General features: G+C 45.7%; 2 protein-coding genes across 6 annotated transcripts in view; one reads left to right on the forward strand and one right to left on the reverse strand.

Moving 5' to 3' along the window:
- Positions 1–11,458, forward strand: part of VSTM2L (V-set and transmembrane domain containing 2 like) — a 112,960-nt gene extending 101,502 nt beyond the window's left edge. For both annotated transcript variants that reach the window (XM_063960377.1, XM_063960376.1), the window contains exon 4: positions 9,133–11,458. In XM_063960377.1, coding sequence (XP_063816447.1) covers positions 9,133–9,405 — 273 coding nt within the window. In that variant the 3' untranslated portion in view covers positions 9,406–11,458. The remainder of the gene's footprint in view (positions 1–9,132) is intronic.
- Positions 11,459–11,622: 164 nt separating this feature from the next.
- The window catches only part of TTI1 (TELO2 interacting protein 1), a 51,437-nt gene continuing 47,074 nt past the window's right edge, over positions 11,623–15,985 (reverse strand). For all 4 annotated transcript variants that reach the window (XM_063960374.1, XM_063960371.1, XM_063960372.1 and 1 more), the window contains exons 4-8: positions 15,533–15,666; positions 15,078–15,218; positions 14,700–14,904; positions 12,966–13,053; positions 11,623–12,413 (exon numbers count right to left, since the gene is read on the reverse strand). In XM_063960374.1, coding sequence (XP_063816444.1) covers positions 12,242–12,413; positions 12,966–13,053; positions 14,700–14,904; positions 15,078–15,218; positions 15,533–15,666 — 740 coding nt within the window. In that variant the 3' untranslated portion in view covers positions 11,623–12,241. The remainder of the gene's footprint in view (positions 12,414–12,965; positions 13,054–14,699; positions 14,905–15,077; positions 15,219–15,532; positions 15,667–15,985) is intronic.

Consider the following 15,985-nt stretch of genomic DNA (forward strand, 5'->3'; position numbering starts at 1 on the left):
TTTCTTTCCTGGAGACTCCCAGGATTCCTGACGTATGTCAATTAAATGGTTAGAATGTGTTAAGACTAATTTAGTAACCTTCTGACGTTTGAACTTATCAGGTTTCTTAGATGTATCTGGAGGGTCAGTCTCATCAATCTGAAGAATCAGTGTGATAGCCTCCACTAGGTCAGGTACATCAACCTGTGTTGTAGCTTCTCCATCAGAAGCAGCTGTATCAGTGTCTGATGGATCTGATCCCCATCTTCATTGGATTGCAAAACATGAATGAATTGTGAGGAAGAAATGGCCCGCTTAGTTGACCCTTTGGTCCTAGGAGGGCGAGGGTTAGGTGTTTGTGTAACCAAGGACTGATTTAATTGCTGTAACTGAGTTGACAGAGTATCCGCCCATGGCAGATTAACTACAGGGACAAAAATAGGATTTTGGTTACCTACCGGTAAATCCTTTTCTCGTAGTCCGTAGAGGATGCTGGGGTCCACATTAGTACCATGGAGGTATAGACGGGTCCACCAGGAGCCATTGGCACTTTCAGAGTTTGAGAGTGTGGGCTGGCTCCTCCCTCTATGCCCCTCCTACCAGACTCTGTCTAGAAACTGTGCCCGAGGGGACGGACATCTTCGAGAGAAGGATTTAACACAGATAGTGGCGAGATTCATACCAGCTCACACATACAAGGCACATCAAGCTAACTTGAAAACTCAGCAACTGCTGAACATTACTTACCAAGTAACAATGCAGTACTCAACTAAAACGAAGTTGTACTGAACTAAATAATGCTAACAAGAAGATGAAGCGCTGGGCCGGCACCCAGCATCCTCTACGGGCTACGAGAAAAAGATTTACCGGTAGGTAACCAAAATCCTATTTTCTCTTACGTCCTAGAGGATGCTGGGGTCCACATTAGTACCATGGGAATGTACCAAAGCTCCCAGAATGGGAGGGAGAGCGTGGAGGCTCCTGCAGAACTGATTGACTGAACTTCAGATCATCAGAAGCCAAAGTTTCGAAGTTGTACAACTTTGCAAACCTGTTCGACCCAGACCAAGTAACCGCTCGGCAAAGCTGTAAAGCCGAGACGCCCTGGGCAGCCGCCCAGGAAGAACCCACCTTACGAGTAGAGTGCGCCTTAACAGGCGTAGGACACTGCAATCCTGCCGTAGAATACGCATGCTGGATAGTGAACCTGATCCAGTCAGAGATAGTCTGCTTAGAAGCAGGACACCTAAGTTTCTTGGGATCATACAGGACAAACAAAGAGTCCGATTTTCTGTGACGAGCAGTCCTCTTCACATAGATTTTAAGAGCCCTTACAACATCCAAGGACTTTGATGAAACTGAGGCATCCGTAGCCACTGGCACCACAATAGGTTGGTTGATATGAAATGCCGACACAACCTTCGGAAGGAACTGCTGATGTGGCCGGAGCTCAGCTCTATCTTCATGGAAGATCAAGTATGGGCTTTAACATGACAAAGCCCCCAACTCTGACACACATCTAGCAGAAGCTAAGGCCAACAAAGTGACAGCCTTCCACGTGAGAAACTTGACCTCAACCTCCTGTAGAGGCTCAAACCAGTCCGACTGGAGGAACTGCAACACACGTTAAGATCCCAGGGCGCTGTAGGCGGTACAAAGGGAGGTAAAATGTGCAGAACTCCCTTCAAAAAAGTCTGAACCTCAGGGAGGGCAGCCAACTGTTTCTGGAAGAAAATGTATAGGGCCGAAATCTGGACCTTTACGGATCCCAACTTGAGGCCCATATCCACACCTGCTTGCAGGAAGAGGAGAAGCCGCCCCAGTTGAAACTCCACCGTAGGAAACTTCTTGGACTCACACCAAGATACATATTTTTTCCAAATACGATGGTAATGTTTAGATGTTACTCCTTTCCTAGCCTGTATCAGGGAAGGAATAACCTTGTTCGGAATGCCTTTCCGAGCTAATATCTGGCGTTCAACCTCCATACCGTCAAACGTAGCCGCTATAAGTCATGATAGGCGAACGGCCCCTGCTGCAGCAGGTCCTCCTGAAGAGGAAGAGGCCTCGGCTCTTCTTGCAGTAGATCCAGAAGATCCACGTACCAAGCACTTCTTGGCCAGTCTGGAGCAATGAGGATCGCTTGAACCCTTGTTCTCCTTATGAGCTTTAGAACTCTTGGGATGAGTGGAAGTGGAGGAAACACGTACACCGACTGGAACACCCACGGAGTCACTAGGGCATCCACCGCCACGGCTTGCAGGTCCCTCGACCTGGAACAATACCGCCGAAGCTTCTTGTTGAGACGAGAGGCCATCATGTCGATCTGGGGTACGCCCCAAAGATCTGTTATCTCTTGAACACCTCCGGATGGAGACCCCACTCCCCTGGATGGAGATTGTGTCTGCTGAGGAAGTCCGCTTCCCAGTTGTCTACTTCCAGAATGAAGATTGCTGACAGCGCCAATGCGTGTTTTTCTGCCCAGAGGACGATTCTTTTTACCTCTGACATTGCAGCTCTGCTCTTCGTTCCACCCTGTCTGTTTATGTAAGCCACCGCTGTCACATTGTCCGACTGTACTTGAACGGCCAGATTTCTCAGATAGGCAGCTTGAAGAAGACCGTTGTAGACGGCTTAGTTCCAGAATGTTTATCGGCAGGCCGGCTTCCAGATTTGACCACCTTCCTTGGAAGGTTTCCCCTTGAGTGACTGCGCCCCAGCCCCGGAGACATGCATCCGTGGTTAGAAGGATCCAGTCCTGAATCCCGAACCTGCGGCCCTCCAGAAAGTGAGGCAGTTGCAGCCACCAGAGGAGTGAAATCCTGGCCTTTGGAGACAGACGTATTCTCTGGTGCATGTGTAGATGGGATCCCGACCACTTGTCCAGGAGATCCAGTTGGAAAGACCGAGCGTGAAACCTCCTGTACTGGAGAGCCACGTAAGAGGCCACCATCTTTCCCAGAAGGCGAATGCACTGATGTACCGACACACGGATTGGCTTCAGGACATCCCAGACCATTGTTTGTATCACCAACGCTTTTTCCTCTGGAAGAAACACCCTCTGCACTTCCGTGTCGAGGATCATTCCTAGAAAGGACAACCTCCTGGTTGGTTCCAGATGTGACTTTAGAAGATTCAGGATCCAGCCATGTTTCCTGAGAAGCTGGGTCGTGAGGGCTATGGACCGTAACAGCTTCTCCTTGGACGATGCTTTTATCAGCAAATCGTCCAGATATGGAATTATGTTCACCCCCTGTCTGCGGAGGAGAATCATCATTTCCACCATCACCTTGATGAACACCCTCGGTGCTGTGGAAAAGCCAAATGGCAGGGCCTGGAACTGAAAATGACAGCCCAACAGTGCGAAACGGAGATAAGCTTGATGCGGCAGCCAAATCGAAATGTAGAGGTACGCATCCTTGATAATCCAGGGATCCCAGGAATTCCCCCTCCTACAGACCAGGAGACACTGCCCTTAGAGACTCCATTTTGAACTTGAACTCCCTCAGGAAGGGGTTTAGTGATTTTAAGTTCAGAATGGGCCTGACGAACAATCCGGTTTCAGTACCATGAAAAGGTTCAAATAGTAACCTTTGTTTTGCATATGAGGTGGTACTGGAACAAATGACCTGTGCCTCCACCAACTTCTGGATGGCCTCTTGCAGGACAGTCCTGTCCGCCAGCAGAGCTGGCAAGCCTGATTTGAAAAATCGGTGAGGGAGATTTTGAAATCCTTTACCCCTGAGACACAATATCTTGCACCCAGGGGTCCAGGCCGGATGACACCCAGACGTGACTGAAATGCCTGAGTCTCACTCCCACCAGCTCCACCTCTGGGGCGTACAGTCCACCGTCATGCAAAGGACTTTGGGGTACCTAAAGCAGGTTTCTGTTCCTGGGAACCTGCAGCCGCAGGTTTCTTGGATTTGGGCTGACGTCCTCGAAAGAAGGTGTTGGACGGTTTGGCCTTTCTAGGCTTGGTAGACCGAAAGGGCTGTGATGTAGCTGAAGAAAAGGGTTTCTTCGGAGCAGGTGTAGCTGAGGGAAGAAAAGGTGACTTACCAGCCGTAGCGAGCCACATATCTAACGCTTCCCCAAAGAGAGCCTGACCTGTATAGGGTAGGGTCTCCACACTTCTCCTGGATTCCGCGTCGGCAGACCACTGGCGTAACCACAGTCCTCGACGAGCTGATACAGACATGGAAGAAATTCCTGCAGCCATGAAACCCAGGTCTTTCATGGATTCTACCAGAAATCCTGCCGAATCCTGAATGCTACGTAAAAACTAATCAACATCACATCTCTCCATAGTATCCAAGTCTTCAAGTAACGTGCCTGACCACTTTACTGTAGCTTTGGCAATCCAAGCACTGGCAATAGTGGGACGTAGTAATGCCCCAGAAGCAGATTACATGGATTTGAGTGTATTATCAATTTTACGATCAGCCAGCTCTTTCAAGGTGGTAGATCCTGGAACAGGTAAAACCACCTTTTTTGAGAGTCTCGATACTGACACGTAAACAATAGGCGGGTTTTCCCATTTTTACCTATCCTCTACCTGGAAAGGAAATGCCACCAGAACTCTTTTAGGTATCTGGAATTTTTTATCCGGGTTTTCCCAAGCCCTTTCAAATATATAATTTAATTCCTTTGACGCATGGAAGGTTAGTGAGGCTTTCTTATTTTCAGTGAAGTAAGCCTCCTCAACCTGCTCAGGTGTTGTATCAGCAATATTCAACACATCTCTAATAGCCTCTATAATCAACTGCATCCCTTTAGCAAGAGATGCTGTTCCCCCGCAACACATCCCCGTCACCGTCTGCAGTGTCAGAATCGGTATCCGTATCATCCTGCATTATTTGCGCAAGAGCACGTTTATGTGAATATACAGCAGGGGGCCCTGAGGTAACAGAACTGGGCCAGACTGCCATAGAGTTCTGTAAAGCCTGAGTTACAGATTCATTTTGTGCAACCCTATTTGCAATCTGAGAAATCAGAGATTTGATAGAGGATAACCACTCAGGCTCCCTTGCTGGTATCTGTGCTAAACCAGTGCAATCCTAATTACATAGAATGGGATCATCCTGAGAGGACTTATCCTCTGCAGCATATGACACAGAGTCCCTGGACATTGCTTAATGGAGACCACAGACACTCCACACACACACATAGGGGAGGACAGACAGAGTTTCACCCCCAAGAATGGCAAGAGAGACAGAGATTGGAGCCAACCCACACACAGCGCTTCCAATATAAAGGGAGACCCCCTATCAGCGCTGACTGTGCACCTTAATAGGTTACACAGTCGTTTTGCAGCCTCCCCCTCCTTCTACAACCCCCTGGTACCGTGAGAAATAGCTGGAGTTGCTGTGGAGGGACTTGCTCTTCCTGTTCAGCGCTGTGCAGGCAGGAAAATGGCGCTGTCTTCCCGCTCTCCATAGAATTATACTGGCCTGAGGATTTATTCTGGCTGAGATCCCGGGACCCCGACAGGCTGTGTGACCAGTATAGGGTGTAGGCGCCAGCTCAGGGTGCCCCTTTCAGCGCCGCACTATGTACTGCTGAGCCTTCGAAGCAAAGCTGATACTGCGCTCCTACCCAGTTGCCGCCATCTTCACACCTGCCCCTGGGGTGAGCGATCCCCTGTGGCGGGGAACGATCTAGTGTCCTGTCAGCGGAGATAGTGGCTCAAACCTCGCAGGGCGGACACTACTCCCCCCACTTAGTCCCACGAAGCAGGGAGGCTGTTGCCAGCTTTCTCCCTGTAAAATAACAAACTCTAAATAAACTTTACTAGAGAAACTCTGGAGAGCTCCCCTAACTGTGACCGGCTCCTCCGGGCACATTTTCTAAACTGAGTCTGGTAGGAGGGGCATAGAGGGAGGAGCCAGCTCACACTCTCAAACTCTTAACGTGCCAATGGCTCCTGGTGGACCCGTCTATACCACCATGGTACTAATGTGGACCCCAGCATCCTCTAGGACGTAAGAGAAATGTGGCTGTACTGACACAGGAGGTCCCACAGGGGGCGTAAGTCTGGTTACCAGCGTAGTCAGCATATTAGAGAAAGCAGCCCAAGGTGGGTCGTGGTGTGCCACCGGTGCTGCAAGCTGACTAGGAGGTGCAGAACACCCAGTACCTGGACCCTCAGCTGAAATATTTTCCTCAGGTAAAACCGTGGCGTCAGCACTGCATGAGGAAGGAGCGTCCACGAAATTCCCGCCCTGTGTAGCAGACATTATTTGGAAATGTAGCCTTAGGGCGTAGTAGTACAAAATATCCAGACAAACACAGTACCGGACAAAAAAACCCTGTGTAATGTGACTGCAAATGCAGAGCACAAAACAGAGGATTTAAGCGGCATAGGGTGACTGAAAATACACAGATAAAAATACAAAATAGTATATCCTGTGAAACACTATATATATATATGACCCTGATGCACTTAGCCCCCCTCAGGGTACAGAATATAGGGATAGCAATATGTGTGAGATACACTGAATGGAAACCACACAGCAGCTATTGGCACACACAGTCACATGTACAATGCAGAAATGATTAAATACAACAATAAAACTGCACTGGATTAGCAATACTACGTAAAGCTATGTATGTATAGAGATATAACAATGCACAGTAAACACTGGATGTATATCACAGAATACTTGTACTAAATATTCCTGTAGTTATGCACTTGTTCTTAACTAACTACTGTCTAAACAACATGTTCTGTAAAGCACAGCACTGATGAGGCAGGCAGCTTTACAGAGGAGACAGTGCCCAACAGTCCCAGAATCAGCGCAGCTCTGTGTAATGGCGCCCAAACGCTGACAGGGAGTGAGGGAGAGAGAGAGATGCAGCTCCAGAGTGGGAACATCTGCTGTAGATGGCACATGAGGCTGGGGGTCAGAGCCTTATCCCCTCTGCTGGACTTCACCACCGGGTACTATGGCGCCTATGTGAAATGGATTTTAGTAAATCCGACCTGTGCTCCTTGCCCTGGTGGATATAGTGCGGTCCCTGCACGGCCACAGTCTCCACGCCAGCGGCGCGGTCCGTCTCCGGAGACCGTCTCCGGATCGCGATTTCGGCGGGTCCCGCCTGGGGGACCCTCTTACCTCCTCCCTAGATTTGGGGCCACACGATCCAGGAGAGTAGCGGCAGTATGTGTGTGCCTGATGAAACCGGAGCGCCTCCGCTGGAAGTACCTGGCAACCAGGGCATGGGAGTATACAGCGCCACTGGGGGAGGTGAGGAAGCCGCAGCACGATATGTCAGCATGACATATAGCAACTAGTGCCTGTGCTGCGGCCCTTGAAGTCTTCTTTCTTCTCAGAAAAGCTCTTTTTAGGGCTGCTTAGAGCAGCCCATCCTGTTAGCTACCTGCACTGCAGGCACCAACTTACAAACTGAGCTCCAGTGCCTGGAGGCGGGGCTATAAAGGAGGCGGTGCAGTTCACCTTGAGAACAGTCAAAGCTTTAGCCTGTTGGTGCGTCGGATCAAGATCCAACTCTACACCCCAATGTTATTCTCTGTGAAATACTAACGTACCCCGCTGCAGAATTTTTTTTTTTTTTACACAATTTACGGCTATCAGCCTGTCATCCACAGCCAACGGGTGGCAGGGACAGCCCCAGGCTTTATCCCTGGCCCATGGGTGCCTGGAGGGGGGACACCGGCTAGGGGTGACTGGTTTGGGGGGGGCCTGATGATGTGGCCGCAGGGACCTATATAAAAAAGTGTCCCATGGCTGCGGCATTACCTCCTTAGCTAGTGGAGCCCGGTGCTGGTTCCAAAAATACGGGGCACCCCTACATCTTTTCCCCCCGTATTTTTGGAACCAGGACCAGTCCAAGAGCCCAGTACTGGTTGTTAAAATATGGGGGAACCCTACATATTTTTTTCTCTGTACGTTTGGAACCAGGACCGCCTCAAAGAGCCCGGGGCTGGTTATGCTTTTGGGGGGGAACCTGCATGTCTTTTTTTTTTTACACTTTACTTTCCCTGACAGAAGCATGCACGGATCTCACTGATCTGTGCATGCTTCTGTCTGACTCGCCAGCCAGAACCTGGTCTATTTATTGGCTAGTTTTGGTAATATTTTAGGTGCAGTGTGTAAACTCGCATCCTATTACATTGCCCGAGTTGTATGTCTGCAATGGCAAAACATCTGGATGCAAGTTTTGCGACTGCAGGAAACATGCGAGTTTGCATATTTCTGCACACCATTACATTGGTCACATTTGTAAAATGTGCGAGTTTAGCACTACACTTGCACATTTGTGCAACTTGCACTGCATTACATTTGGCCTATTGTCTAATGTGTACTCAGCCTAAAGGTCCGTAACACATTAGACGATGTAGCTCTGTGAGCGACATCGTTTAATGTTTCAACTCCCGGGCCGACCAGTCGGCAGCCAACTGTACACACTGAGCGTCATATCGCTGTGACGTCACACCTCAGCCAGCCCTGCATGCAGGTCGTGGACGACAGTCCAGATCATGCATGCACTGGCGGCAGCGACGATCGTTGCCAACCCGCGGGGCCGCGCATCGTTCGTCGCTGGCGGCATACACACTTGCCGATAAAATGAGGGACGTCGCTCAGGGAGGGGAAAATGAGCGACATCGCTCATTTTATCGGCAAGTGTGTATGGGCCTTCAGACCAAAAGGACACACAGAAGCTAAAGATAGGTTTCTTCCTATGAATGTGAAGTGTTTTTGTTTTTATCTCAATACAAGAAAATAATTGTAAAGAGCATTTTTGTGTTTGATAGTATAAGAGTTAATGACAAAGGCTTTTTTAAATTTCTTTTTCAATTAAGGGGCGGGATAAGTTTTTTTTTTTCTTTTTCATTTTGAAGATCTGTATTGGTCAGTGTTATGAATGCCTGAGTAAATCAGTTTTGATTCCATGGGCCAATGGTACTAACCCACGATTTGCAGGAGGTGGCACAATTCTGGCACGGTAGTCACTAGATTTAAACCAAAATGGATTTGCCTTTACATTAATTGCTGCTTCCATTTTTTTGATAGTAACTTTATGTGTAAAGTCTTAATTGGAATCGGACGTTGGTGTAATGTATAACACCATAAGGGTATTTGGTATTAGGCTCTTCACATTAACCTGACCTTTATCCTTTCTGTGTAGGTGGTAAAGGTTTTTGGCAGCAACATCTCACACAAACTGCGTCTGTCTCACGTGAAGATCTCTGATGAAGGGACCTATGAATGCCGAGTGTTGGATTACAGTGATGGAAAAGGACGGCAACATCGTGTCAAGGCCTTCCTGCGTGTTGAAGCAGAATCGGGACGCCGTGGCACAGTCTCTCACCGCCAGCAGGATACCAGCACTCACCGCCACTTTCAAGTCAAAGAGCTGAAAAAACGAGCAGCAGGACCCTGTGAGCAATGCCAGGTCTAGACTGTCTGTGGGATAATGTTGCCCCAACATTAATGTACAGTGGAGTGCATGAGAGGCTTCCCACCCTTCTCCATTATAAAATCTTTGTCACCTCTCGAGCTGGAGTGGTCAGTGGACAATAATGACTTATTTACAAAACCCCATCACGTGATAACTTGTCCCTTTTCTTGGTGAAAAGAGCGAGGGTAGTCTGACAGACTTAACTCTATGGACTAAAAGGGGGTGTCCTCTGCCATTGTCTACTTATCATACTCCACGCAAGGGTCTTCTCTATTAAACTTCACCTACATTTCATTACTCAGACTGCTCAACTTGCTCATTTCATCCCAGACCCTTAGCATTATGGGAAGTAAACTCCCAGGATGCCGCAGTGGAGATGGCATCACCTAGGAAGTAGCTACAAGACAATTCCTCAAGAGGAAGTCATTTTATTGACTGGAGCGCTTTTCAGTGTAATATTTGACAAGATTCATTAACATCTTGTGATAGTCAAAGTAGTGACTCTATCTAACCAACCGAGTCTGTTTCTTTTCAACCTATTACCCAAGAAACTTGGATACCCTTTATGGTATCACTGCTTTTATTCTCTATATGTGTAATATACATGTATTTCTCTAATTTAAATGCCTTCCCGTCAGAGAATATGATTCTGCCAAACACATGCACACACATTTGCTATACAGTATCTCAGACATATACACGCGTGCATTTTTTTCTTTGATGTAGACGTAAACTCGCCATCAGTAACTTTGCCTCATTTTGCTCCTACCATGCCTGGTACTTCTGTCACTACCACAGACAGAATGTAAAATATGTGCCTAGTTTCCTGCTTCTCATCTCAGCCACTTGTGTGATCAGTAGAAAGCAAAGTGTGAGTACAATGAAGTACTACCGTACATTGCAGGCTGGACTCTGCACCATGTCTACAGCAGCAGCTATTCCTCTGCTAAGCCTTCTAAGGTGGAAAGGTCCAATAGACTTAATAATCCCTTTAAAATGTTGTGTTTTTTTTGGTTTTGAGAACATGAGGGATACTTACTGTACTTACCCACTGAAGTATGACAATTCACCTTTGCATCATCTCCAAAATAAGGCCTACCAGCTGCATCTAATGAGAGGGTTGGTAGAATGTGCATTAATTCTGAGATGTACAGGATCTAGGTCTATAATCAAATTATTTGCATGGTTCTTGAGTTATTATACTTTCTATTGGGAAACCGCTGTTTTTGCACTCAACAACAAAGACACACTGATATTTTGGGGCCCAGCAAAAAAAAAAAATACAAAGGTGTTTAAAACTTTTTGAAATCTTTTGCTCAACATCCACAAAATACACTTTTCTGAGGATACAGTTGCTTTAGGCCAGACCAGTAAAATGCACAGCACAATCTTTGTTGTTCCTTAAAGGGACTGCACATCTTACTACTGATATAGTCCCTTTTGCCACCAACATAATGTGGAGTCATGAGAACGGGTTTGAGAACCATCCATCTGCACCATGAATCTGAGCACAATTGTAAGATGTTAGTTTATGAACGGCCGATCCTCCTGGCCTCAGTGAGAGGACCTCATCATTACCCATATATTTATGTATAATATCTATGATCCAAGATGCACTAGGAAAAGCTTAAATTGATAGTATACATTTGATATGTAAATGGTCTGCTGCAGGGGTGCTGAGCAATACATTGTATCAAAGGCTTAGAATGTGCTGATTCAGTGAACGTTTCTGACATTGTTAAATACAGTAGTGGCTGTCAAGAAGTACTAGACAGAGGTCATTTGCCATGTAAATGCTGCTGTAACTGGCACTATGGAGTTGGGTTACTATGTGTGTGCTTTAAATACTGCTTCCATACCTGCATATGATTCAGGTTTACACACATGGGAAGCTTCTCCATTAATGCCATATTGTTTAAATGTAACTGAGGAAATTCTGTGTTGAGAAGGCTGTCATGTTGTCTACTCACAAGGTACAAGTGATTATTATGGCTCCCTCCACAACACTTGATGCCTTTCTGGATGTAAATAAAGTTTATCGTTCGCCCAAGAACGAGTGGTTGACTCTGTTTGTATTAGCCATGATCCTAAGCAGAAAACTCACAGTAACATCACTGCTACATTTACTGTATTTCAAAAGTGCTTTTACATATTTCAAAATACAGAAGTAAGCAGTTAGGAACTGCAACATAAGCGCTTCTCGAAGACCCAATCCTCTAATGATGCAGTAAACATAAGTTTATTACATACACACAGAATAGCATTTTGTAGCTTATCTCTGCTCTGGGAACTAATGATGTCACAGAGGGGTCTAGGCAAAGTAACAGGTTTTTAGTGGACTCCTAATTTATATACATTAATTAATTTTTGCATCAGATACGTGTGTTTTTACAATGATTGTAGAAGACTAAATCACCTCTACAAGCTGCTTTCTTACAGTTCCAAATTAGGTCATATTTGTGTCTTTGTTTCACAGCTTGTACCAACACATTTAATCTTGAAAATGGATTACTTGCACAGAACATCCTAAGTTACAGAAGACGATAACCGGCGATCTGGTGCATAGGGAATGCAGTTTTTCTAAATAGAGCAAGATACTTAAACTCAATGCAGTGTGGAGTCCCGTGCTGTGATTCTCCCATGGGGAGAAAAATTCCTGCTCAGGATGCATTCTCAGAAACATCTGCATCTTAAGGAATAGGGCACAGAAAGGGCTGAGCCTATGGAATCCAGATCACCTGCCTGCAGGTGGGAGCAGAAGAACGTGGAGGTGGTAAGGCATCTTCAGAATGAACTAAGTACTTTATAACAGGCTGGATGTCACCACAGCACAATGTCACTGCAGCTGTTGTAGGAGGTTGCACACATTCTGTGTGTACTCATCATGGGGTCTACCAGTCCAAGGAAGGGTTATGAGAGAGGAGTGGGGGGCTTCTGGTGGGCTCTGCCAGTCACTTAGATACAACCAAACGATGTCTGGGTCCAGCTGTGAAAGACTGAGGAACGTTCTGCAGGGGGGAAAAAAGTAGACAGGTTACATAAATGATAGTATTTGGTGAAGAACTGGATAGATGGGCAAGGGGATACATAAAATAATATGTACCTAGCCATATAAATGATTAAAACATTATTTTAAAGGGTCTCAAATTGACCATCTTTACACATTACAGGAAGTCATAGAATGATCTCAATGTTATTCAACTCAAAAGAGTTCATTCAGAAATGTGAGCATCTATTTTTTCCACATACTGTAATTTCTAGTATTAAATGTCAATACAATACAATGACAATACAATGTCTACAGAGACCACTTCATGAATAGTACTTCTAACCAATGGTTCTCAACTCTTCAAGTCCAGGTTTTAAAGGTCATCCATGCTGGAGCACAGGCAGTTACATCAAAACCATGGAGGCACTAATTATATGGACAGCCTTAAATGTGGACTGCTTGGTAGGAGGAGTACATTTGAGAACCACAGAAGGAATGCCCTGCACAGGGGTGTATAAATTTTAGTGCAATGGTGTAAGAGTGAATGTGCAGATGGCGTTGTGTCTCGCACCTGATGGCAGCCTCTTGGAGTGGTTTTGGTTGCCGTACGCTTAGGTAGAGCATGCAGGAATCAATGACCTCCAACAGATCACTGTCACCTATAGGAATAAAACAGCCTGTTCAGAGGATGATCAGAAGACAAGTCTCTCATCCTGCACACGTTATAGATATGTTACAACCTATCCCCAAGAACTTCACTTAGTACGTGTCACTCACCACATTCTCACATACACCTGGTAGTGCCAAGACCAGGGCCTCATACAGCTTATGTATCCCCCGTGTCCTCACCACACTGCCCTAAAGTCACACTGACAGCACTTCCTCATATAATAGAATTCTAGAATCATACTCTACATTTCCACATAATGCTATTGTATTTCAGTTTAAATACTGCAAAGGGACCTCTGTATGTAAAGTGTTTGAATCAGCTTGAACTCAAACTGGGAATAGATGCAGCATGGCACTGACAATTCATCAATGGTATAGTTCTGACCCACTACAGCATCTCACCAATGCTTTGGTTTAGTTTATCACCAGTTTTGATTAAGAGTCTGTTCTTTGTTCACATATTTCAATTTGCCTTATGCACAAGGTATGTACAACATGCTACACCATCTGTTCCTCAGCAGATGACTGGGAAGGAGTAAAGAACCGGTGTGGTGTGGTGAGGTCAATGACTGGGGAGGCACTGGCTAGTATCAGATCTAGACTTACACACACATGATTTGGTTCTGAATTTGTACTATAAAAGGATTAGAATAATACAAAGATGATATGACTAATATAAAGATGAGATTTGTAAGTTATAAATATATTCTTTTGTATTATGCTAGTAATTTTTAACGTCAAAACACTGGAGTATATTGGAATATGACAGATGTGGCTCTGCCTCCCCCACCAACCCTGACCGCACGTCACTGTTAAGAACTCAGGGATTCAGTATGTATTGCTGGTGGTCAGGAGACCGACGCTGGAATCCCAGCGGCGAGCACAGCGAGTCCCATCCCGGGCTCGCCACGCATCAGCCCCGTTGGCGACCAACACTATTATATTCCCCCACCGGTGGTGGCGTGGACCACCACCTGGGTGGGAATTTGGGGCTGCTGTCGAGATTCTGACCACCAGCATTTTCCCTGCTGTCTGGATTTCAGCTTTGGTCTCCTGAACGCCAGGATCCAGACAGCCGGCAACTTGACTACATTCCAAACCCAGCATACATTGTAAAATAGGTACTTACTATGGCCCATTCCCCCTTCCAATTTATGATCCCCTAGATTACAGTAAACACAACCTTGTTATTTGCTAGCTTTTACATTTGCAATCCAGCAGCGAACACTTGGTCTGCACAGGCTGGACGCCGCTATTCATTCTGTGCTCAACCCCACACTAACGTGCTAGAAAATATAGTAGCATGTCACAGTGTACTAAGGGCCTAATTAGACCTGATCGCAGCAGCAAATTTGTTCTCTAATGGACAAAACCATGTGCACTGCAGGGGGGCAGATATAACGTGCAGAGAGTTAGATTTGGGTGGGTTATATTGTTTCTGTGCAGGGTAAATACTGGCTGCTTTATTTTTACACTGCAATTTAGATTTCAGTTTGAACACACCACACCCAAATCTAACTCTCTCTGCACAGGTTATATATATTTTTGACTTGGAAAATCTAATTAAATATAAAAAGTGAAGAGAATTATACTTAGCAAGAGAATGGTAAGTAAAATGACTCTGCCAGTGACTCACCCAATGCCATATCCACGCAGAGCGTCCGCAAGCCTTCCAATATGGCTTTCTGCAGTTTGAAGCCTAGTGTGTGGCTGTACACAGGTCCAGCATGACAGCTTACAAGAGCTTGAGAGCGTAAAGATGTTAGAAAGGCAGGAAAAGCATCTTTACACACACGCTGCCGGAGGAAATCTTTGCATGAAGCAGCAAGTGTCACAAGCACCTGAAATGGAGACTTTGTGTAAAACTTGGTGCAATAGAGAGAGGAAGAGAAGTGAAAGATGCACAGACAGGTGACAATTACATATCACAACTCGGAAAGAGGGGAAAGAAAAACTGTGGTGACCAAACCAAATGGAGAGGTGGGAGAGCAGATACTCAGAGAAGTTACTGTACCTGAAAGGCTCGTAGAAGCACAAGTGGTTCATCCTTTAACAATCTTTTCACCAAACATGGCCAGATTTTATGAGCAAGGGGAAAAAGCACATCTTCCCGAGAATGTAACGGTAGTAAAGAGAGACAGAGAGTGTCTAAGGCCTGGAGGAAAAAGGTAGAAAAAATGTGATAAGTCACAGACAAGCTTTTCTACTTTAATACTGAATGCATGACGTGACCCTTAGACCAAAAAAAACCTACAAATGCCAACTGGTACAAAAAGGAACTGTAAATACTGAGTGACAATATTACTAGAGTTCCTCCATGTGCATTTTGAAATTGACATGCTGGAATAGACAGACTAAACGTCCGCTTTGTTTTTAAGACACTGTTCTTTTCCTGTAGAGAAAGTACAGACTTCATGTTATTACCCTACCACCAGCCGTGTAGCTCTTTCTCAAAGTGTCATGCTGTACCTGTATTCGAATTTGTGTGTCGCTGTGTGACAGGAAGTGTGAACATTTTTCAGCCACCTCTTTGGAAATCTTAACATGAGTGGGCAATTGTGGTTTCTGGTCATCAACAGCACCAATTTGTGGAGGTAACTCATCTAAACAGCAGAAAAAAAGAATGAGGTATTCACAACAAAACTTAAATCACAAGGATAACATATACTTAAAGGGGACTACTTTTAAGTATACATAATATTGAGCACTCCTCTATGAATACAACATGTGTTCCACTATGACCAAGATAAATTTAGTTCAAAAGTTATTGCTTCATGAAGCCAACCAAAAACACACAGTATAGGCAGGCATTTTGTGGCCTGATTCTTGAGGTGGGATGCTAATTAAAAATCTCGAAGAGCTTTTTAAGAAATATTTTACAATAGCCTACCAATTCACTAGGAACTAATGACACTTCTGAGA

Source organism: Pseudophryne corroboree, chromosome 3, assembly GCF_028390025.1.
Source record: "Pseudophryne corroboree isolate aPseCor3 chromosome 3, aPseCor3.hap2, whole genome shotgun sequence".
In the NCBI taxonomy this organism is placed as follows: domain Eukaryota; kingdom Metazoa; phylum Chordata; class Amphibia; order Anura; family Myobatrachidae; genus Pseudophryne; species Pseudophryne corroboree.